Genomic DNA, 22,475 nt, shown 5'->3' on the forward strand with positions numbered 1-22,475 from the left:
TATACATTGTTTGTTAGTCGTCATCTTTAATACAATTTCATTTAAAAGGAAATTATATTTATTCATTTAATTTACTTTTTCGTTGTTAAATTATTTATATAATTATTAATTAACAATTATAAATAAAAATGGAATAACTCAATTTGGCCACAGCTGGGATTTCCCAACTTTGGGAAATTTTTGGGATCAGCGTTACGCGCCCAGTTTGGGCGTTGTCTGGGTTGCCCACTTTGGACATTGGGAAACCTAGTCTGGACCAGATTGGGGCCCAGTCGACTTTTCCACACGGTTATAAAAGAATTTATAATGAATTAAATTTTTATATTTAAAAATTGTTATTTAACTGAATTCATATTTAACGAAATTTGAATATATATTCAGGAGTACTTTTTTTTTTTGGAAAATTTTTTAATTCACCATAACTTTTTCAAAAATGAATATTTTCTGCTGAAATTTAAAATTAAGATGTTGTTTACATGAAAAATACAGAAAAAAAAATTTAAATTGAAAAATATCTTTAAAGAATTTAGTGAAAAAGGATGAAGAAAATAAAAATATTTATTTCATTTCATTTATTTTATTTAATACTAATTAATCATCTTAATATAATTGTAATTGTTTTTTAATCTAATTTTCATTTAGCAAAATATTTACTTAACAGAATTTTGATTTCCGCCAAAACCTTTCTGTCACTAAGCTGAAGTACCCAACGTTTATGATAAACAATTTTTAAAGAAATAATTTTTTAAAATGAAGAATTCTATAATTTTTGCCCTAAAAAATATTTCTTGTAGTTTTCATTAATCAACAAATTATAAAAAAAAAAAAAAAAATTATGGAATTTTTTTTTTTGATAATCCATTTACAATTTCAGTCAAATGAAAATTCGAAGTTTTAAAATTTCTATCAAATGACAATGCGTTATACAAATAAACATTCTGTCAAATTAAGTTTTCGTAAAATAAGAATTCTGCCATTTCAAAATTCGACTCCGTAAATATTCGGTCTAATGAGAATTCTGTTAAATTTGATTAAATTGAAATTCTTTTAATTAAAAATTTAGTTAAATAAAAATTCTTTTAAATTTGAATTCATGTTAATTTAAAACTCTGTTAAGTGAATATTCTGCTAAAATGGAAATTAAATTAAAGAACAATTTATGTTAATTATAAAAATTTTTTATTATGCAAATTTTGTTAAAGAAAAATTATATTAAATGAAAATTCGGTTAACTATAAAATATATTTGATAAAAGTAGGACTAAATAAAAAACGCGAGAAATTAATAATACAAAATAACTTTTTTTTTTTTGAAACGAGAAATATTTGATTTTGATTTTTTTTTTTATATTAAAATACAATTTAAATATTGACGTAAAATAATAATAATAGTTCTTATTATTTTTTAATTTTGATTCAGAGTAATCGACATCTTCTTTATTATTATTTAAAATACGAACGAGTGATAAATTTCTAATTTATATATTTCAAATTTATGTTTTAGACGTGTTTGGATAAATATCAAAAAACTAATTTTAATTCTGATAACGGCAAATGTCTTATTTGCTGTAGCAGCAGTACATACAGTTGTAGCAATAAATCCTGTCCGTGTCAGTTTTGCAGGGTAAGTATTTAATAATTTAATTGTAATAAAACTAAAATTTTTAATTTAACTGACAATTTTTTAATAAAATGAAAAGTCTTTGTAATTTTGACGGAATATAAAGCTTTGTCAATTTATTGCTTAAAAACAAAAACAGATGCCATTTTGAAAATTTCAGGGTTTTTTTTAAAAAGGTTTCAAAGTTTATAAAAATATTTTTTTTACAACAAAATTTGATTGCGCACAAATTTAAATATTAAGAATAAACATTAATTTATAAATAAGTTATTTAAAAAATTGATATTTTTTAATTTAAAAATTTTTTTTTATTAAACTTCAATGTCTTTGGCGTAAAAAAGGTTCTTATCATATTTTCAAAATTTGGAAAAATAAAGGAGTTGTAATCAAGTGAAAAAAAAAATTGTCATGAAATTTTCAATGCAAATATTTTGAAAAATAATAACAATATCGAATTCATATTTGGTACAGTTATTTAAGACCTAAAAAACTACTTATAAATAAAAAATAATACAAATCTGAGACATGATCTTTAACACTCTTCCGCGAGATTATCCATTAGTCAATTTTCAAATTTTTACCAATAATTGAATTTTAGAGAACTTTTTAAAAAAATTTTATAAAATTTTTTTTTTAATTAATTGTTTGAAGAATTTTATTAAAATTATTGAAAACAATTAATTTGACGAAGAAATTAAAATAAATTTAAACTGTATTTAAAGTTTTTAATAATAATTAAATAATAAATTTAAAAAAAAAATAAATTTAAATTTAAAAATTGGTCACCTTCACATTTAAATCGAACTGAATTCTACACGAATTTATTGTTTATGTATTTAAAATAAAAATGAAAAATGTCAATTTTCTTGTAAAGAAATTTCGAAAGTTTTTTTCAGAATCATTTTCTGAAAGTATTAATTTTTTTTTTAAATTAGTCCGCAACGACTTTGGTTGAAATATAATTTTCTGATACTAATACAACTTTTTTTTTTATATAAAAAAATAAATTCCATGAGAATTAAAATTAAAGTGTTAAAAGCAGTATTTTTAATTTAGAAATTGTTTAAATAATTAAATTATCGAAAAATATAATTAAAAAATTTCTGAAAATAATCAAATTTAACGAAGCTGAAGTAACGTTTATGATAAACGATTTTTAAAGAAATAATTTTTTAAATTGAAAAATTCTATAACTTTTTGCTTAAAAAATATTTTTTTTTATAATCTGTTGATTAATGAAAACTACAAGAATTATTTTTTCGGCAAAAAATTATAGAATTTTTCAATTTAAAAAAATATTTCTTTAAAAATTGTTTATCATAAACGTTGGGTGCTTCAGCTTTGTCAAATTTACGGAGAATTTATTCAAAATTTTAAATAATAATAATTTAGAATATTTCAAATTAGATTATATTCAAATAATTCAATTTACGAAGAATTTATTGAAAATTTTTTGAAAAATGTAAAGTTTTTATAAGAATTAAAAATTATTACGTTTTAAAAATGAATCATGAAAAAATTATTTTCGATTTTGAAAACAATAAAAAGACATTGAAATTTTATTTTGTCAAAAATTGCTGATCATCTAATTAAAGAAATTTTGATCACAATCTTTGAAAATCCCACGTAATCTTTCCAAAAATGAAAATTTCTTTTTTTTTTTCAAAATCCTTAAAATATGCAAGTAAAAGAATTTTTTGTTATTTCAAGTCGTTAGAATTTGTATAAACGTTTCTAAAACAAAATTACAATTTTTTTTGTTTGTTTTTTAAAGTCTTTTTGCTTCTTTACTTACATAAAAAGAAAAAAAAAATAAAATTGTTTAGGTTTGTTTAACTTAATAGTTAGTCGGTTTTGTGAATTTATTTTTAAAATATCAATTGCTCGCTGCCAATTAAAAAAAATTCGAATTAAATATCAATATTAATAAGTAAATTTTTCGTAATATTCACAATTTATTGATTTTTAGAAATGCATTAAAAGAAACGTAAATAAATGCATTCAAGAGGCTGAGAAGGACGACTGGAAATGTTTTGTGTGTAACGTGAAGCCATTTTGGGAATTAAGAGGAATCTGTGCAGCTATTATGGCTTTACCAAACAAGTAAGAATAAATTTTAATTTTTAATTAAAAAAATTTTTTTTTTTTAATTTTTACATGTCTTATTCATTTTAACTTATTATTAATACATTTATTAAAATTATATGGGATTCGGTAATAATTGACAAATCGCTTCTATTGCAACATTTTTTTTTTTTTTTTTTTTTTTTTTTTTTTTTTTTTTTTTTTTTTTTTACGAAACGAAAAATTTAAAAAAGAAATATTTTTTATAAACGAAAAATTTATTTTTATTAAAATCTTTGTTTTAAAATGATGAAAAATTAAAAAATAGAAATAATAGATATTTATCAAAAATAATTTCAGGCGTCGCAATGCATATTCTTATTCGCTTTTCCCTCTGTAGTTCTTTCTGTAGAATTCCTTTCCCAGTGACTAACATTTCCCATACACAATTTTTTATTATTCCCAGAAAAAAATTTATATGATTTATATATTATTTAGCCACGATATTTTTGCAAGAATTCTAATTTCAAGAAAACATCGCTTATTATTTGCAAAAAAAAAAAAAAAAATGTATATTAAAAAAAAAAACAGTCCGAAAACCTTTCGTCTTCTCGAAATGCCTCCATCAGAAAGAATCAACACTCGAAGAGCGAATAGAAGTTTGCATGCAACGTTCCACTGTGCAATAGAAACAATTTTTAAAAAAATGGAACTGAAACTTTGTTTTCAGACGACAATCAAAGCGGAATAAAGAGAAAATCGATTCTCCCTCTCTACAGAAAGAAGCGCGAAAATCACATAGAACATTCAAGATACGTAATAAACTTTACGATTCCTCCAGTGGTGAAAATTCAAATGACAATTATAATCGTCCACTTTATAAAGATGGTTTAACTGATGATGAAATTGTTGATAAAAATTCTTCATCCTCCGATGATTTTGAATCGTCACGAAAAAAAACAAACATCAATCGACGAAATTCGAAAAAAACAAGAAAACCCTTTGTCACTAATAGTAATTCAAATTCAAGAAAAACGGAAAAATTGGAAAAATCAGAAAAATTAGAAAAAGATGAAAAAAAAGTTTCCGACAAGAATAATAGAAGAAAACTTTATTCTTCAATTAAGGAAAATATTGAAGTCACTTCAGTTGATGCAATAACTGATGATGACAATGATGATGACGACGACGACGATGATGATGATGAAAAAACAAAACAAGCAACATTAAAATTTCACAATAGTATTTCAATTCATTTCAAAAAATTGCGAAAATCACTTAAGAAAATTTCTTCAGAAATCGATAATTGTGAGGAACAATGTTTAAATGGTAATTTTAAAACTAAAAATGATGCTCTTGATATAACAAAACGTTTAGAGAATATTCTCAAAGAAACTGAAACCACAACAATTGAAAGTTCAAAAGAAATTAATAAAACCTATCAATCATGGTCAAGAAATTATAGTTCATATTTTAAATTAAAAAATGGATACAAACGAAGAAAAAAAGTGAAAAATAGTTCAACAAATGATGATAATGATGATAATGAAAAAAAAAGTAACACCGATGATGAGCCAATAGAGAAAAAAAGAATTTTAGAAATAACAAACAATGAAGTACCATCTGATTGTGATAGCGATGAAATATTTTCCGGCAATGATATAACTCAAATTCGTGAAAATGAAAATTCATCAAATAAATCAAAATCCTCCGAATTAAATGACAATGAACAAACAATAAATAATTCAAATTCTTCTTTCGATGAAAATAATAAAGAAACAAAGAAGAAAAATTCAAATAAAGATTCCGATTTCGATGATGATTTGAGAAAAAGAAGAGAAAAATTAAGCAATGGAAAGGAAAAAAATAAAAATGATGAAGAAAAATTGGCAAAAGAAAAATTACTTGCATCAAGTAGTTCTGAAACTAAAATTAATACAAGTGACACAGAATCGGAAAAAGAATCGAAATCCGATGAAAGTGCTTCCAAAAATGCTTCCAAGAAATGTAATAAAGAAATGAGGGAAACTGATTCTGAGAAAGAGGAGAAACAAGAAGAATTGGCAAAGAAAAAATTGTTGGAATCAAGTAGTGATTCGGAGAATGAAGAAACGAATTTATTAAACGAAGAAGAAAATAATGATGAAAGTACAGAAATAGGAAATAAGAAAAAAGAGAAAGAAAAGGAAAAATTACTCGAATCAAGTGATTCGGATTCGAATTCAAATTCGAAAAAATCAAAAATAGAAAATATTAAAAATACAACGAAAACTTCTGAAGCGAAAGCAAAGGAAAAATTACTCGAATCAAGCGATGATTCAGATGGGGAAAAAGAAGAAAATGCAAAGAAAAAATTACTTGCTTCAAGCGATGATTCAGACGTTGAAACAGAAAAAATTGATAAAACAAAAAATACAGAAGAAAAAGTAAAAAAAAAATTACTCGCATCAAGCGATGATTCAGAAATAGAAAAATCATCAAAAGAAAAAAATTCCGATGAAAGAGGAAAAAAAAATTTATCATCGAGCGATAATTCAGAAAAAGTGGAAATTGAAAAAAAATCTAAAATTTCGCAAGATTCACAAGAAAAGATAAATGAAAAATTACTCGATTCAAGTGACGATTTAAATTCAATGGAAAACATTTCTAACGATGAAGAAACAAATTCCAAAGAAATGTCAAAAAAGAAAAAATTAAATGATTCCGATACGAATTCAAAAGAAAATAAATTAAATCAAAAGAAAAACGATAAGGAAATAATTGAAGAAACACCATCACAAAAACATCAATTGGAAGAAACGGCAAAGAAAAAATTACTTGAATCAAGTAATGATTCAACATCTGAAAAAGAATCAAGCGAAGAAATTGTAACTCAACACGATGAAGTGGAGGCAAAAAAGAAATTACTCTATTCGAGTGATTCGGAGAAGGAAACGGAAAAAACTAAGGAAGAAAAGGCGAAGAGTAAATTACTTGAATCTAGCGATAATTCCCTGGATGATAAAGAAGAAGAAAAAGAAATAGAAAAAGAAGGAAAAGAAGATAAAAATGAAAAAAATTTGGAAGAGAATGCTAAGAAGAAATTATTAAGTTCAAACAGTGATTTATCATCGATTGACGATTCACGAGTTGAAGATACAATGAATTTTGATGGAATTGGAAGTAATTTATCATCGTCGGAAGATGAGAAGAGTCATGATTTATTTAGTTCACTTGAAGTTGTTGAAACGCGAAAAAGAAAGAGAAGCCAATCGTCTGATGATAATTCTGAATCCTGTCGATCGCGACGTAAGAAAACATTTAAAATTTCCAAAAATACACATTACAGGAATGATGAGAAACTTCGTTTAGCTTGCTATGTGAAATTAGAAAGACTCAGCAGGAGAATTTTGAAAAAATATGCTAAAGCATTGCAGAAATCCAAACGACATCTGGAGCAAGAGAAGCATAAAAGGTACTCGGATTTTTCAATGACGAGGCATTTTTTTAGAGATTTCTTTTATATTTTAATTTTTCTTTTCTTATAATTTGATTTCTAATATTTTTTTTTTTCAAAAGACAAATGAATAATGTCTAAAATTAATTTTGTTAGAATTTTTAATTGATAAAATTTTTATCCCAATTATTTTTCAATAGAATTTCCATTCGAATTTTTATTCGAATTATTGACAGAATTTCCATTATGATTTTTGATATTACAGAATTTTTATATAATTAATTCACAGAATTTATATTTGATCGAATTTTCATTTGTCAAAATTTTTATTTCTTTGAATTATTTATTTAAAAGAATTTTCATTTAAGACTGTATTCTTTGTAATTACATTTAATTACAGAATTTTTTACTTAACCGCAAAAATTTATTTAACAGAATTTCTGTATGATCGAATTTTTTTATTTCACTGAACAATCGAATAAATATTCGATAGAAAAATTTTTGAGGAAATTTTTCAAATTAACCATTCAAAAATTTTTCTCTATAATTTCTGATTGGTTCGAATTTTCATTTGTTCGAATTAACTTCCATCAGAAACTTTTTTGGCCTCAAATTTTAAAATTAATTAAAACAGAAATTGCAGAAAAAAATTTTGATTAGTTAATTTTAAAATTCGCGCCCAAAAGTTTCTGATGAAAGTTAATTTGAATAAATGAAAGTTCTATCAAGAATGAAAATTCAAACAAATAGAAATTCTGTGAAGTGAATTTTCGGTTAAACAAAAATTCGGTTAAATCATTTGTTAGAATTTTTATTCTCAAGTGTTTTATACGAATTTTTGAATTAATTTAGACGAATTTTCATTTTTTGAATTAGCATTTGACAGAATTTTTTTCTTTTTTTTAAATGAATTTTTTACTTAACAGAATTTTTAGTTATAGAATTTTTATTCGTCAGAATTTTTAAAACGCCAAAATTTTGAAAATTCATCAATTACGATTATCTCGATAATTTCTTATTGGTCACTTTTAAAAATTGCGCCAAAATCTTTCTGTTGATTGTTTTATCAAACATTTACAATTTCGAACAAGTAAAAAATTCGGCATTTTTGGAATTTTGTACAAGAAAAACTTTGATACACAAGAATAATTCTGTTAAGTAAAAATTAGTTAAAAAAAAAAAATGTCATCAAATTCTAATTCAGAAAATGAAAATTCGTCGAAAAAACTAATTAAATATAGAATAAAATTCCACACTAAAATAAAAATTTTAAGCAATGATTTTTATTTATTTATCACAAAAGATTTATTGGATAATCATACGCCCGGAAAATCGATTTAATTGAAATTTTGACAAAAATTATTTCGATCAAATAAAATTCTATTAAATAAAAATTTAAAAAAAAAAACAAATTAAATTTTGACATCATTTGTGCGTCTCAAAAAATAAAATGGGCGCATGAAGTTACCAAAAAAAATAATTAATAACTAGAATTTTAAATAATTTTATTAGATATAAATTATTTTTTAAACGAATTTTCATTTTTCGAATTTGAGAGAATTTTTATTTTACAGAATTTCTCTTTCTATTAAAAAAAAATTCTGTTTAACCAAATTTTAATTTTGTAAAATTCTCATTCAACAGAATTTTAAATGATTCGAATTTTTACTGAATTTCAAATTCACCTAATCTTTATTTGTACGAATTTAATTATTTATCCGAATTATTATTTATAATAAAATTTATAAAATACCGATTATTATTTGTTTGACCGAAATTAAAAATGACCGAAAAAATAATTGAAAAAAAAGATTTCGGCGCGAATATTAAAATTAACGAATCACAATTTTCTGGACAATTTCTGATTTTTTAATTTTAAAATTCGCGCCAAAATCTTTCTGTCGATTGCTTTTTCGGACAAAAGAAAAATTCGCCGTTTTAAGAATTGTTTTAAATAAAAATTCGAATCATTTAAAATTCTGTTGAATGTAAATTTTGCTAAATTAATATTCGATTAAATTGGAATTTTTTTAAATAAAATTTTTGGTAATGAAAAATTCTGTAAAATAAAAAATTCCATAACTAAAAATAAAGTTAAGTAAAAATTTATTTAAAAAGAATTTTTGTCAAATATGCTAATTCGAAAAATAAGAATTCGTCTAAAAAAATAATTATATTATCTAATAAAATTATTTAAAATCAAAATTTTAGCTATTGATTTTTATGGTAAATTCATACGCCCCAAAAAAATTTCTCACTTTTATTTATATTAATTTTCATTCAATAGACATTTAAGTATAAAGTATTTTATAAATTTTATTTTATCTTATCACCATTTGCCCTAAAGGACAAAAATTTGGGAAAATGTAAGATTGTTTAGCAAATATTTGAACTGAAAAAAAATTTATTTAATTATAATCGGTTTCTTAACTATTATCACAAATATTTACATGAAACAAATAATTTTAAATTAAATAAACTGTATTTGAATCAATAATTTCTGTATTTGATACAAATAATAATTGACTCAAATAATAATTATTTAATACAAATAAACATTTATTTGATTATAGTCAAGTAAACGATTATTTGAAACAAATAAATTTTTTTTTTAGTTTTTTAAAATTGTTGACCCCAGAATAAAAAAAATTTTTGAATTTTACTTTTCTTCAAGTATTTATTTTTATAAAGAATGTGTGAAAATACCCGCCGGAAAAATAGGAGTCAAAACTTTTTAATTTTAAATTTACGGGATATTTTGATTTTTTTAACACATTTTAAAATTTATTCAAAAAAATACAAAAATAATTTCGTGACTTTCGTTCTCACAATAAAAGGCAAATGGTGAAAATAATAATTTTATTAAAAATGAAATATTAAAGAGAAATGAAAATTAAGATAAATAAAATTTAAGCCAATTGGTGATTATACAAACAAAATCTTGTAACATAAATCACTTTATATCACTATATATATTCAACCAAAAATTATCCAAATCCTAAAAAATTCCTTTCTAATCTTTAATATTTACTTCAATTTACGTTTAAAAATTTTTTAAAAGAAAAAACTTGCGATAAATGTTCAAAAATAAAATATAATTTATAGAATCAATTATTTTTCATTTTTTCTTTATTAATTGAAGCGAAAAAAAAATATATTTTTTTTATTTTCCAAATTCAATTATTTAGAACTTTAAATTAAAATAATTTTTATAATTAATTTTCCTTTTTTTTTGGTACAATAAAAAAAATATTAAAGAAATAAATAATTAGAGTTTTCTAAATAATGTAATTTAAAATAAAAAAAAAAAAAAATGTTAATTTGTGTAAAATATTTTATAGTCTTATTTCAATGGATAATATTGAAAAAACTCGAAAGCGAAACAAATTAGCTTCAACATCATCGGATAATGATGATTCTGAATCAAAATCAAATCGACGTAATCGAAAGAAAGCAAATGAAAAGGATGATGATACATTAATGGATCATTTGAAGAAAGTGGAAAATGGTGAAGTTGATAAAAAACAAGAGCTTATGAAAAGTTCAGAAGATGAATCATCAAATGAAATGCGGATAAGGGTGAAAAGTAAACAAGATCTTTTTAATGAAGCTGAAAAACGAGCAAAGGATTTGTTACTTTGCAGTTCTGGATCTGATGCTGGTGAGTTTTTAATTACGAGACAAAATGTTTTCTTTTTTTTCGTAGATTTAAAAAAAAAAATTAATATTAAACTTTTTTTAAAACAATTTTTCAAATTTTGAATAATTTTAGGCATTTTTTTTGTAGTATTTATTTATTTATTTATTTATTGTATTTAAAATAGAAATGCCACCCGATGTGTACGATGAGTCAGAGAAAGAGAAAGAGGGAAATAAAGACAAGAAAAATAAAGAAAAAGAAAAAGAATCGAAGAAGAAAGAAAAATTAGAGAAAGATAAATCTGAGAAAAGTAACAGCGATGATTCTTCAATTGATGAAGAGGTAAGTAAAGAAATTTTTCTTTTTTTTTTTTTTTTGGTTAGTCATTAATTTTTGTTTTCAATTACTCGCAGGAGGCTAAAAAGAAAGCGGATAAGGACAAATGGAAAAATGATAAATTACTTCGCTCGAAAATATCGGATTCAGATTCCGAGGTTGAAAAGGCAAAATATGAAAAGCGTAAAGAAAAATTGGAAGAGAAAGAAAAGAAAGACGAGTAAGTTGTTAATAAAATTTTGAAAAATCATTTTCAAATTTATTCAAAATTAATTAAATTTTGTGAATTATGAATTATGTGTTTTATTTTTTAGTTCAAGTTCAAATGAAGAGAAATCAAAAGTGGTGAAAAAGAAAAAGCGAGTGAAAAGAAAAATATTGGATTCAGATTCAGATATTGAAATTGTCAGTGAATATGACAGTTCATCGAGTTCTTCAAAAGCATCAAAAACAAAAGAAGATAAAAAAAAATCACGTAAACGAGGTGCTAAAAAATCATCAGATTCAGATGATTCACTTGAAGAGAAAAAGTAAATTTTCGTTTTCTATTTAAAAAAAAAAACAATCGTAAATAATAATAATTGAAAAAAATGTTATTTTTTTCAGACCGAAAACAAAACGAAAACGAATAAAACAAGTGAGTGACAGCGACAGTGATAGTGAAGCTGTTACAAATTCACAAAGTTCGCCAATTAAAGGTGGAAGAAAAAATATTCGTAAAGTTCTCAAGGACAAACAAGTCGCTGATGATACAAAACAAGCGGCAAAAGAAGAAGAGGAACGTCTCAAGAGAATAGCGGAAAGACAAAAAGTGGTAAGAGAAAATTTTTTTTAATTAAATAAATAGAAAAAAAAACAGATAAAAAATATTTTTAATTAGTTGAAAAAATTGGATTAATTTTTTTTTCTTTATTTCTTTCAGTATAATGAAATGTACGAGATTCGTTTGGCAGGCGAGGAGAAAGTAGAAAAATTGATATTAGATTTTGATGAGGAAACAAAGAAAGAATTAATTTCAGTTGATCCTGCATTAGTTAAACGTTTAAAGCCACATCAGGCAAAAGGAATTAAATTTATGTGGGACGCTTGTTTTGAGTCTGTGAGTCAAATTAATAATTCTAAAGGCTCTGGATGTATAATTGCCCATTGTATGGGTTTAGGAAAAACTTTTCAAGTTGTCACATTGGTTCACACTCTTTTAACTAATAAAGACACTGGTGTCAATACAGTAATGGTTGTTTGTCCATTAAGTACGGCACTAAATTGGGCAAGTGAATTTGAAATGTGGCTTAAAGATCTCAGCAATTATGATGATATTGAAATCATTGAACTTGGAAGGTTAGTGCATTTTTTTTTAACAGAAATTAATTTTTTAATTTAATTAAAGTTTCATTTGAAATTAATAATGAGATTACCACTGGTTAGAGAAATCAAGGGAAATTATAGAAAAGTCGGGGAATTTTAATAAAAATACTGGAAAAATACCAAATTTCTAAAAATGCTACTAAAATTATAATTTTTGAAATTTTCAATTCAAACTTTAACTTCTAAAAATTATTGTCTTACATTTTTATAATTGTAGACCCCGAATTGACTTTTGAAAGAATTAAAGTGAGATAAATTTTCAAAATTTCAATTCAGTTTCAAAACAAATTTTGAAAAATAATTTAAAGTTACATTTAAAAAAAAAAAGAATTTTTCAAGTCTCTTGCACATTATTCGAATTCAAAATTTCGAAAAATGTTTTAAATAAATAAATTTTTAAAGAATTTCATTAAAATATTATTGAAAAAAAAAATTAATTTTAAATAAAGATTTGTGAAATAATTGAATTTTAGAAGATTTTTAATTAAAATTTAAAAAATAATTGAATTTTATAGAGTTTGATTAAAAATTTTTTAGAAATATTTAAATTCCGGGGATTTTTAATGGAAACTTTTATAAATTTGAATTGAAATTTTTTTTTACAAGTTTCAGACAAAAATTGAATTTTCGAGAATTTTCAACTGAAATATGTTCTAAATTATTGAATTTTGATGAAGTTACAGTCAAGATTTTTTAGAAATAATTGCATTTTTTTAAGATTTCAAAAATTATAATTTTATTGTAAATATAAACATTAATTAAAAAAACAATTTAATTAATTGAATTTTTGAAAAATTGGATTAAAACTTTTGAAATAATTAATTAAACATAGAATTATATAAATAAAAATTAAGGAAAAAAATTTTCAATGAATTAACATTCAATTAATTATTCAATTAGTAATTGAATTTGTAAGAGTTCGAATTAGAATTTTTTCGAAGTAATTAAATCTCAGAAGATTTTATATTGAAACTTTCATCAATTTTAATTGATAAATTTTTTTTCCCCAATTTTTAATGAATAATAGAATTTTACAGTATTTTAAATTAAAATATTTTTAATTTCCCCGACTTGTTGAAAAACTGTATTAAAGGAATTAAAAAAATTAATTTAGCGAAGAATTTTAAAAATATTTTTTTAAAATAATCGAATTATAGAGAATTTTTTTTTATAGAAAATGTTTTAAAAAATTGAATTTTCGATTTTTGTAATTTTCCATTAAAATTTTAATAAATTTGAATTATTGAAATTTTTTAAAAATTGTATTAAAAAAATTTAATTTTATAGAATTGATAATTAAAAAACGTTTTATGCAATTGAATTTTTGAAAAACTTGTTGACAGTTATAAATAATTAATTCAAAAATTGAAGTTAAAAATTTTAGAAATGAGTTTTAAAAGAGTAATAGTTAAAATTTTTTAAACTAATTGAATTTCGGGAGATTTTTAATTAAAATTTTTGTAAATTGAAATTTTTGTAGATATTTTATAAGCTTTAAACAATAATTAAACTTTGGAAAATTTTTAATTAAAAAATGTTTTAAATAATTGAATTTTCGAAAATTTTGATTTAAATTATTAAAATTAAATTATTCTTGAACCCTTAACATTTTCTTAATAATTCATTAATCATAATATTAGGGCTTAAATTTTCATTTTTTGTTTTTTTGTATAAAATAAATTATCAAAAGTAGGAGGTTTGTGACCTTATTTTCTATATTTAAATTTTGTACTTTAATAAAAAATTCGTAAATTACGAAAAATTTGATTGAAAAGCTTTGAAAATATGTAATTGAATTTTTGAAAAATATTCCATATCACATATAAAATTTTCATTTATCACCATTTTTTTTTTTTTTTAAATAGAATTCATATTTGATAAAAATGAACAAAATTCAAAAATATTAGAGAAAAATGCTAAATATTTTTTAGGAACTCAGAGAAAATAATAATGAAAATTTTGTAGCAACCCTGTAGAAATTAAATAGAATTTAAAATTCCGAAATAAATTGAAGTTCCAACAAATTTTAATATTTTTCATCGACAATTTTTAGGGTTTCGTGGCCCATGGCCGAAAGCCTAATAGTTTCACTTTGGCGTCCGTCTGTCCGTAGTATAAACCCCAATAGTTGACATGACCCAGTAGTTGACATGTCAATTATAGGGGCATGTTAACTATTGGGACATGTCCCTATAGTTGACATGTCAATTATAGGGGCATGTTAACTATTAGACATGTCTCTATAGTTGACATGTCTCTATAGTTGACATCTCCAAGAGCGTCCGTCTGTCCGTAGTACAAACCCCAATAGTTGACCTGTCTCAGTAAGTGACATGTTAACTAATGGGACATGTCCCAGTAGTTGACATGTCCCAATAGTTGACATGTCTCTATAGGGGCATGTCCCAGTAGTTGACATGTCTCTAATAGTTCATGTCTTAATAGTGGACATTATCGAATGGACATTTTACCTAATGTTTTTGTTTGTGAATCAAAAAAGGTAAATGATAGAAGAAAGACCTCCACTCCGCAGCCACTCTTTCTTTTTTCTTTCATTTACCTTTTTTATCAATTTTGATTTTTGCCAATTTTTGATTTTCTTTGATTGCCATTTTTAGGGTTTCGTGGCCCATGGCCGAAAGCCTTATAGTTTCACTTTGGCGTCCGCCTATCCGTAGTATATTTTGGGGCACCACAGCTCCCAAAATCAAATTTTAGGGCACAGATCCCAAATTAAAATTTTGGGGCACCACAGATCCTAAATTCAAATTTTGGGGCCCCACAGATCCCAAATTAAAATTTTGGGGCACCACAGATCCTAAATTCAAATTTTGAGGCCCCACAGATCCCAAATTCAAATTTTGGGGCACCTCAGATCCCAAATTCGAATTTTGGGGCCCCAAAGATCCCAAATTCAAATTTTAGGGCCCCACAGATCCCAAATTAAACTTTTGGGGCACCACAGATCCCAAATTCGAATTTTGTGGCACCATAGCTCCCAAATTCGAATTTTTGGGCCCCACAGATCCCAAATTCGAATTTTGGGCAAACATAGCTTCTAAAATCGAATTTTTGGGCACCACAGATCTCAAATTCAAATTTTGGGGCACCATAGCTCCTAAATTGAAATTTTAAGGCACCACAGATCCCAAATTCAAATTTTGGGGCACCATAGCTCCCAAATTCAAATTTTGGGGCCCCACAGATCCCAAATCTCCATTTACTGAATGGACATTTTCCCGAATGGACATTACATGAATGGACATTACATGTCCCATTAGTTAACATGCCCCTATAATTAACATGTCCCAGTAGTTCACCTGTATCAGTAATTGACATGTCCCAATAGTTGACATGTCCCTATAGTTGACATGTCTTAATAGTGGACATTATCGAATGGACATTTTACCTAATGTTTTTGTTTTTGAATCAAAAAAGATAAATGATAGAAGAAAGACCTCCACTCCACAGCCACTCTTTCTTTTTTCTTTCATTTACCTTTTTGTATTTTAATTTTGCCAATTTTTGATTTTCTTCGAATTTACTGTCTGGGGGAGAATTAATTTATAGAAATTAATATTTTATAATTTATAATTAATTTATAATAAAAATTTTGCTAAATAAATAAAATTTAATAGTACATAAAATTTATTAATTAAATTTTATTATTTATTTTTAAATTATTTATTTTTGATTTATTTTTTTTAATTAAAATTTAAAGCGCCACGAAACCCTAGATGTAGGCGCAATTGCGCCTAGTTCTTTTCCTATTTTTTTACACTTTTTTTATCATTCTGAATAATCAATCCATGTGGGTTTAAAAAAAAAAAGTGTTAATGATTTTAATTTTTTTAATTTAAAGGAAAAATTTTCGAAATCTTGTAAATTAAAAACAAAAGAAAAAAGACTAATTTCTTATAAGTTTGAACAAAGTTTGACTTTTAAATAATAATCAACAAACATTTGAATTTTCCTAATGTTAACAAATGAATTTTGCGATTATTATAAAAATATTTTTCCTCTCTTTATTAGATATAAGCAGAATTTCGAGAGAAAATATCAGTTAGAATATTGGAAAAAACATGGTGGAGTATTAATAATTGGCTATGACATGTTTCGAACTTTAACGGGAACTGGAAAAAGAATGAAGAAATCGATGCAAACTTCATTTTCACAATGTTTATTGGATCCAGGACCCGATGTTATTGTCTGTGATGAAGGTCATTTATTAAAAAATGAAGACACAGCTTTAAGCAAGGCGATGCGAAGAGTTAAAACTCTAAGAAGAATTGTTCTGACTGGAACTCCACTGCAGAATAATTTAGTTGAATGTAAATTTTTTTTTTTATTTTCATTTCTTTACTTTATTATTGAATTCTTACTTTTTATTGATAACATTTTTTTTTCTTTCTGTTTTCGGTATTAATTCGAAAAATTAATGACTTAATTAAACATTAATAATAATTATTATTTGCAGATCATTGTATGGTACAATTTGTGAAACCAAATCTCCTTGGTACAAAAAAAGAATTTTCCAATCGATTTGTTAATCCAATTAAAAATGGATCGACTGCCGATTCAACGCCATATGATGTTAAATTAATGAAAAAGCGCGCTTTTATTCTTCATAATTTATTAGAAGGCAGTGTTCAACGTTTTGATTATTCTGTACTCACGCCATTTTTGCCACCAAAACAGGAGTATGTCATTTCTGTGAAATTGTCACCGTTACAAATTGAACTCTATCAGTATTATCTCGACAATTTTACAGGGTAAGTAATTCTTTTTTTTTTTTTTTTGTTAAATTTTATTTATTTATAGAAAATTAATAAAACTTATTTAATTTCTAATAACAATTGTTTGATAAATAATAATAATAAAATATATTTGGAAAAATTGCTAAAGTGATTTTAGAATCACATTTTGAAATTTGTAAAAAATAAATTTTTCTTTCTCTTCAAAAAAAAAAAAAAAAAAAATAGAGGGTCAGCTAGAGGACCAAAACTTTTTGCTAATTATCATGCATTGCAACGAATTTGTACTCATCCAATTGTGATGAAAATGAATGCGGAGAAAATGGAAAAGAAAAGACTTGAAGAAGAAGATGATTCAGAAGGTTCTTTAAAAGATTTCATTGACGATGGAAGTGATTCATCTGAAAGTTCATCAGATAATAATGATAAAGATGGCAGCGATGTTCAATGTGTTGATTCCGATAAAGATGTACCAATTGCTCGTCGTGGAACACGAGCCAATCCCATTGGTAAGATTTTAAATTTTAGCTTTTTTTAAAAAAAAAAAATTTTTTCTTATAATTTAATTATTTTTTTGTCTTAACAATTTTTTTTTCAACTTTTGTACTCTTTAATTTAACAGTTAAAATTTTTGTTTATTTAGAAATTTTCTATTTCTTGTATTCGTTTTTTCTTCTCGAATTTAATTTTTCTTCTTTTAAACAAAGATGAACCCACAACGGAGGCAGAACCCGAAACAATTGAACCAAGAGAATGGTGGTCTGGTAAAATAAAACCTGAACATTTCGATGATATTCGAGTTTCAGCAAAATTGGTTCTTCTCTTTGGAATTTTAAAAGAGAGCGAAAAACTCGGCGATAAAATGTTAGTAATAATTCTCTAAAAATTCAAATTCTTCTTTTAAATTCAAAGAAAATTAATATTAAAAAAAAGTATATCTATAAAAAAATTTTTGTTTAAAGTAAAAAATAGTTTAAAATTTGATTACACTATTAAAATGAAAAAAATGAATTTTATTTCTTTCAGTCTTGTTTTTTCGCAATCACTTTATTCTCTCACTCTCATTGAGGAATTTCTCTCGCGTATGGACGAAGCGGCACAAAATAATATTGAATCGGAAAATCTTGAAAATCACACCGGAAGTTGGAGTTTGGGATTAGATTATTTTCGACTTGATGGTCAAACATCAGCGGATAATCGAGCGCAATGGTGTAAAATTTTTAATCGTCCAACTAATACAAGAGCGAGATTATTTTTGATATCAACGAGAGCTGGTGGTTTAGGTATTAATTTAACTGCAGCAAATCGTGTCATTATTTTCGATGCCAGCTGGAATCCCTCTCACGATGTGCAGAGTATTTTTAGAATATATCGGTGAGTTCCTTTTTTATTATTATTATTAAAAAATTCATTTTTTTTTCTTTTTTGCTGTCTAAAGTGAATTTTTTCTTAGCAACCTTATAATGTTTTTTTTTTTTTTTTCTAGTTTCGGCCAAAAGAAACCATGTTATATTTATCGATTCCTATCAAAGGGTACAATGGAGGAAAAAATTTACAATCGACAAGTGTCTAAATTGTCACTTGCTTGTCGTGTCATTGACGAACAACAAATTGAACGACATTTCAATAGTAGCGATCTCGCCGAATTGTATACATTTGATCCAAATCCGCCGAAAGATTCAGAAATTCTTAATTTACCAAAAGATCGTTTATTAGCGGAAATTTTCCTTAAATATAAGGATTTAGTTCACAATTATCATGAACATGATTCTCTTTTAGAAAATCAGGTTAGACAATCAATTTTTTTGTAAAAGAAAAAGTACAATTATTCAAATTTTTAATCATTGAATTAAAAAAAAGAAATGGCAAATGACGTACCTAATAATTTTTTTATTGTTTGAAAATTTGAATTCCACTTTTTTTGAATTAAGAATATAATTTGAAATAATTAACATTAATAATTAAATAAACATTTTGTTTTTCTTTCTCTATCTTCAAAAAAAAAAAAAAATAGTTGGATGAAGTATTAGACGAGGAGGAACGAAAATTAGCATGGGAGGAATATGAAAATGAAAAGAAGGGAAGACCAGTGGTACAGTTTAATCCTGTAAATCTATTTGGATTAAATCCAATGAATGCAATGAATACGTTCCATAATCAGGGAAATATAATTTCCGAAGTCGATTCATTGGCTAATATGTTAAGGAAAGATGTAAGTTGCATTTTTTTTTTTTTTTACTATTAAATTTACAATTAATTAATAATTAATAAAACAACGAAATATGAAAATGAAATAAATTTTTTTTTTCTAATCATGACAAAATTGTTTTTCTTTTTACAGTATCCTAATCGCTCTGACGAGGAATTGCGACAATTGGCACAAAATAATATACTAAATATGTATAGTAGTTTAGTGGAACGACAAGCAATGAATAGAAATCCACAACAGCAAAATCAATATCTCCCACAGGTAAAGTTTATTAAAATTTAATTCAAAATTATTAAGGCCGAATTTCATTAAATCTAAATTTTAATTTCAAAATATAATTAGTAATGCTTCAAAAATTCAATTATTTTTAATAATTTTAATACTTCTTGAAAAATTTAATTACTGAAACAAGTTTCAAATAAAAACTCTAAAATTGAATTATTGTCAGAAATTTAAAAAAAACTACAACAGTTTAAATTTGAAGAATTTAATTATTACAATTCAATTCAGTTATTTAAAATAAAATGCTTATTAACTAATTAAATTTAATTAAAATAAAAAAATCAACTTTTTTTGGAATGTAAATCGACTAAAACGACTTTTTTTTGCTCCTTAAATTCGAACAAAAAAAAAAAAAAATTCAATTTATTCCTATTTGAATCTGTTCAAATTTGAAAAAATTTAAATTTCAACTTTCAATTTTTATTGATAAACAAAAATTTTACTTTTTTTTTTCTTCAAAAATAATATAATTGTGATAAAAAAAAATTGATATTATAATTTACAGTCTTTTGCAATGCAATCGTACATTCAACAACAACAATATCAGTATCAACAACAGCAACAAATTATACGAAATATGCAAAGACAACAACAATTAAAACAACAACAGCAAGTATCGAAGATGACATCCTCCAGCAGAACTCCTGCAAGACACGCTGTAATTGATGTAAGTTTCTTTTTTTATTTAATCTTACAATTTTATTTTTATTGAAAATGTCTCATTTTATTAAAAAAAAAAAGAAAAAAAGAAAAATGTATAAAAAAAACCTTAATAAAATTTAAGGTATTGGTTCTATGAAAAAAAATTAAATAAACTTTTTAAATAATAATCTGAGGACAATTTGTCCTCACATTAAACTTATAAGAATTTATGAATTAAAAATTATCGAATTTCTAATTTTAGAGAATTTTATAAAGTAGATTTTATATTCAATTAAATTTTCATACAATTTTTATTTATCTGAATTTTTTTGTAACTGAATTTTTATTTAGCCGATTTTTTACGTAGTAGACACTCTAGTTAATCGAATTTTCATTTAACAAATATCTTCTTTAATCGAATTATAACTTATTCAAATATTTACGCAAAAATATTTTTATTTCACTGAATTGAACGGAATTTTTTATGTAACATAACTATTATTTTGATTCACAAAAAAACCGAATTTTCATGAAAGAGAATTTTTATTCTAACAATCAATAAAAAAAATTCCACTTTTTTTTAATTTGAATCTATTCAAATTTTAATTTAATTTAAATTTTAATCGATTCAAATTTCAATTAATTTTAAATTTTAATGTTAATTTCAAATGCACCTAACTTTCAATTAATTCTAATTTTTATTAGTAAAAATAAATTTATTAAATGAAATTTTAGTCAAATGCAAAATTTAATCGATAAAATATTAAAATTAACGAAATTTCAATCAATATCAAAAAACTAATTGATTTGAATATTCAAATTATTTGAATTTTTATTTGTCCAAATTTTAATTGATTTGAGTTTTTAATTTTTCGAATTTTTATTGATTTAAATTTTAATTGATTTAAGTTTCAAATTAACCAGATTTTAATTAATTTAAATTTTAAAAATTTGTGACAAAATTTTCTGTTTTATTTTTTTATTTGGTCATTTGCAATTTCGGACAAATAAAAATTTGGCGTTTCAAAAATTCTATCAAATGAAAATGAAGTTAAATGTGAATTAAAAGTTTTAGAATTTAAAAATTCGAATCACTTAAAAAGTGAAAATTCTGTTAAATAAGAATTCTGCTAAATTAGAATTTTTTTTTTTTAAATAAAAAGTAAGTTAAAGAGAAATTTGGTTAATAAAAAAATTAAATTAAATAAATATTGCCTTCGCCTTAAAAATTAAAAATATCTTTTTAACTTCAACATTTTTTTTAACTAATCGTTTATATGAAAAAATCATAAAAAAACACATTTTTCCACTTTCAGGGAAGCGTATTTTTTTTTTTTCTTTAATTATTAACGATTTCTTTTTGTTTGTTTCAGATATCGTCCCCAAACGGTCAAGAAGAATAAAAAAAAAAGAAAAATATCGTTAATATAGTTTGTTCGTATTAATTATGTCAAGTGATAATCTTTTCGTTTTTCGTTTGTTCTGTTCTTTTTTTTTTTTAGATTTTTAGATTAAAAAAAAAAATTTTTATTTATTTTTGGTATTTTGAAATAATAATCATATCTCCATGTTTATGTATAGTTTTTAAGTGTAGAGAAAATAATGGAGATATAATACTTGTTTTGATTGACAAGATTTTTGTTATGATAGAAAAATTTCAATACACAAACTTTTCAAGGTAATATAACAATACTTTTTTTTTTTTTTTTTATTACATTTTGTTCACTGATTTTTATTTTAAGGAAACTATATATTATCACCTCTCATCTTCTCAAAAAAAAAAAAAAACAAACAATAATTATATTAAACATTTAATAATAATTGTTCGCTAAGCAATAGAAATAGAACTTTTTTTTCTATACAAAAATTTGGTTTTTTTATTTAAAAAAATTTTTTTTTAACATTTCAAACATAATACAGTTAACTCTCATCCTAAAGATAAATTTTCATAAAGATAAAAAAAAAATATCGCAACATAAAACAAAAAATTCGATGAACATTTTTCTATAACGAAAAGAAATTATCTCTCGTCGTACTTATTAAATGAAAATAAATTTTTGCTCTTTGTGATAAAAACGCTATTTAAATTTTTAGAACTTAATTCTTATAAGACCTATGAAAATAAAA

At 23.7% G+C, this 22,475-nt stretch overlaps 1 protein-coding gene across 2 annotated transcripts in view; it reads left to right on the forward strand.

Annotated features, from left to right (window-relative positions):
* The window catches only part of LOC127286784 (transcriptional regulator ATRX homolog), a 28,621-nt gene extending 6,583 nt beyond the window's left edge, over window positions 1–22,038 (forward strand). For both annotated transcript variants that reach the window (XM_051313359.1, XM_051313361.1), the window contains 19 exons: window positions 1,504–1,623; window positions 3,590–3,723; window positions 4,415–7,138; window positions 10,462–10,781; window positions 10,945–11,102; window positions 11,174–11,316; window positions 11,411–11,626; window positions 11,703–11,910; window positions 12,019–12,434; window positions 16,494–16,792; window positions 16,939–17,233; window positions 17,444–17,724; window positions 17,923–18,079; window positions 18,242–18,589; window positions 18,702–19,002; window positions 19,230–19,427; window positions 19,557–19,685; window positions 20,212–20,373; window positions 21,722–22,038. In XM_051313359.1, coding sequence (XP_051169316.1) covers window positions 1,504–1,623; window positions 3,590–3,723; window positions 4,415–7,138; window positions 10,462–10,781; window positions 10,945–11,102; window positions 11,174–11,316; window positions 11,411–11,626; window positions 11,703–11,910; window positions 12,019–12,434; window positions 16,494–16,792; window positions 16,939–17,233; window positions 17,444–17,724; window positions 17,923–18,079; window positions 18,242–18,589; window positions 18,702–19,002; window positions 19,230–19,427; window positions 19,557–19,685; window positions 20,212–20,373; window positions 21,722–21,751 — 6,639 coding nt within the window. In that variant the 3' untranslated portion in view covers window positions 21,752–22,038. The remainder of the gene's footprint in view (window positions 1–1,503; window positions 1,624–3,589; window positions 3,724–4,414; window positions 7,139–10,461; window positions 10,782–10,944; window positions 11,103–11,173; window positions 11,317–11,410; window positions 11,627–11,702; window positions 11,911–12,018; window positions 12,435–16,493; window positions 16,793–16,938; window positions 17,234–17,443; window positions 17,725–17,922; window positions 18,080–18,241; window positions 18,590–18,701; window positions 19,003–19,229; window positions 19,428–19,556; window positions 19,686–20,211; window positions 20,374–21,721) is intronic.
* The last annotated feature ends 437 nt before the right edge of the window (window positions 22,039–22,475 follow it).

The sequence above is a fragment of the Leptopilina boulardi genome, unplaced genomic scaffold, assembly GCF_019393585.1.
Source record: "Leptopilina boulardi isolate dan_hultmark-lab unplaced genomic scaffold, ZJU_Lbou_2.1 LbouV2_362, whole genome shotgun sequence".
NCBI lineage: Eukaryota > Metazoa > Arthropoda > Insecta > Hymenoptera > Figitidae > Leptopilina > Leptopilina boulardi.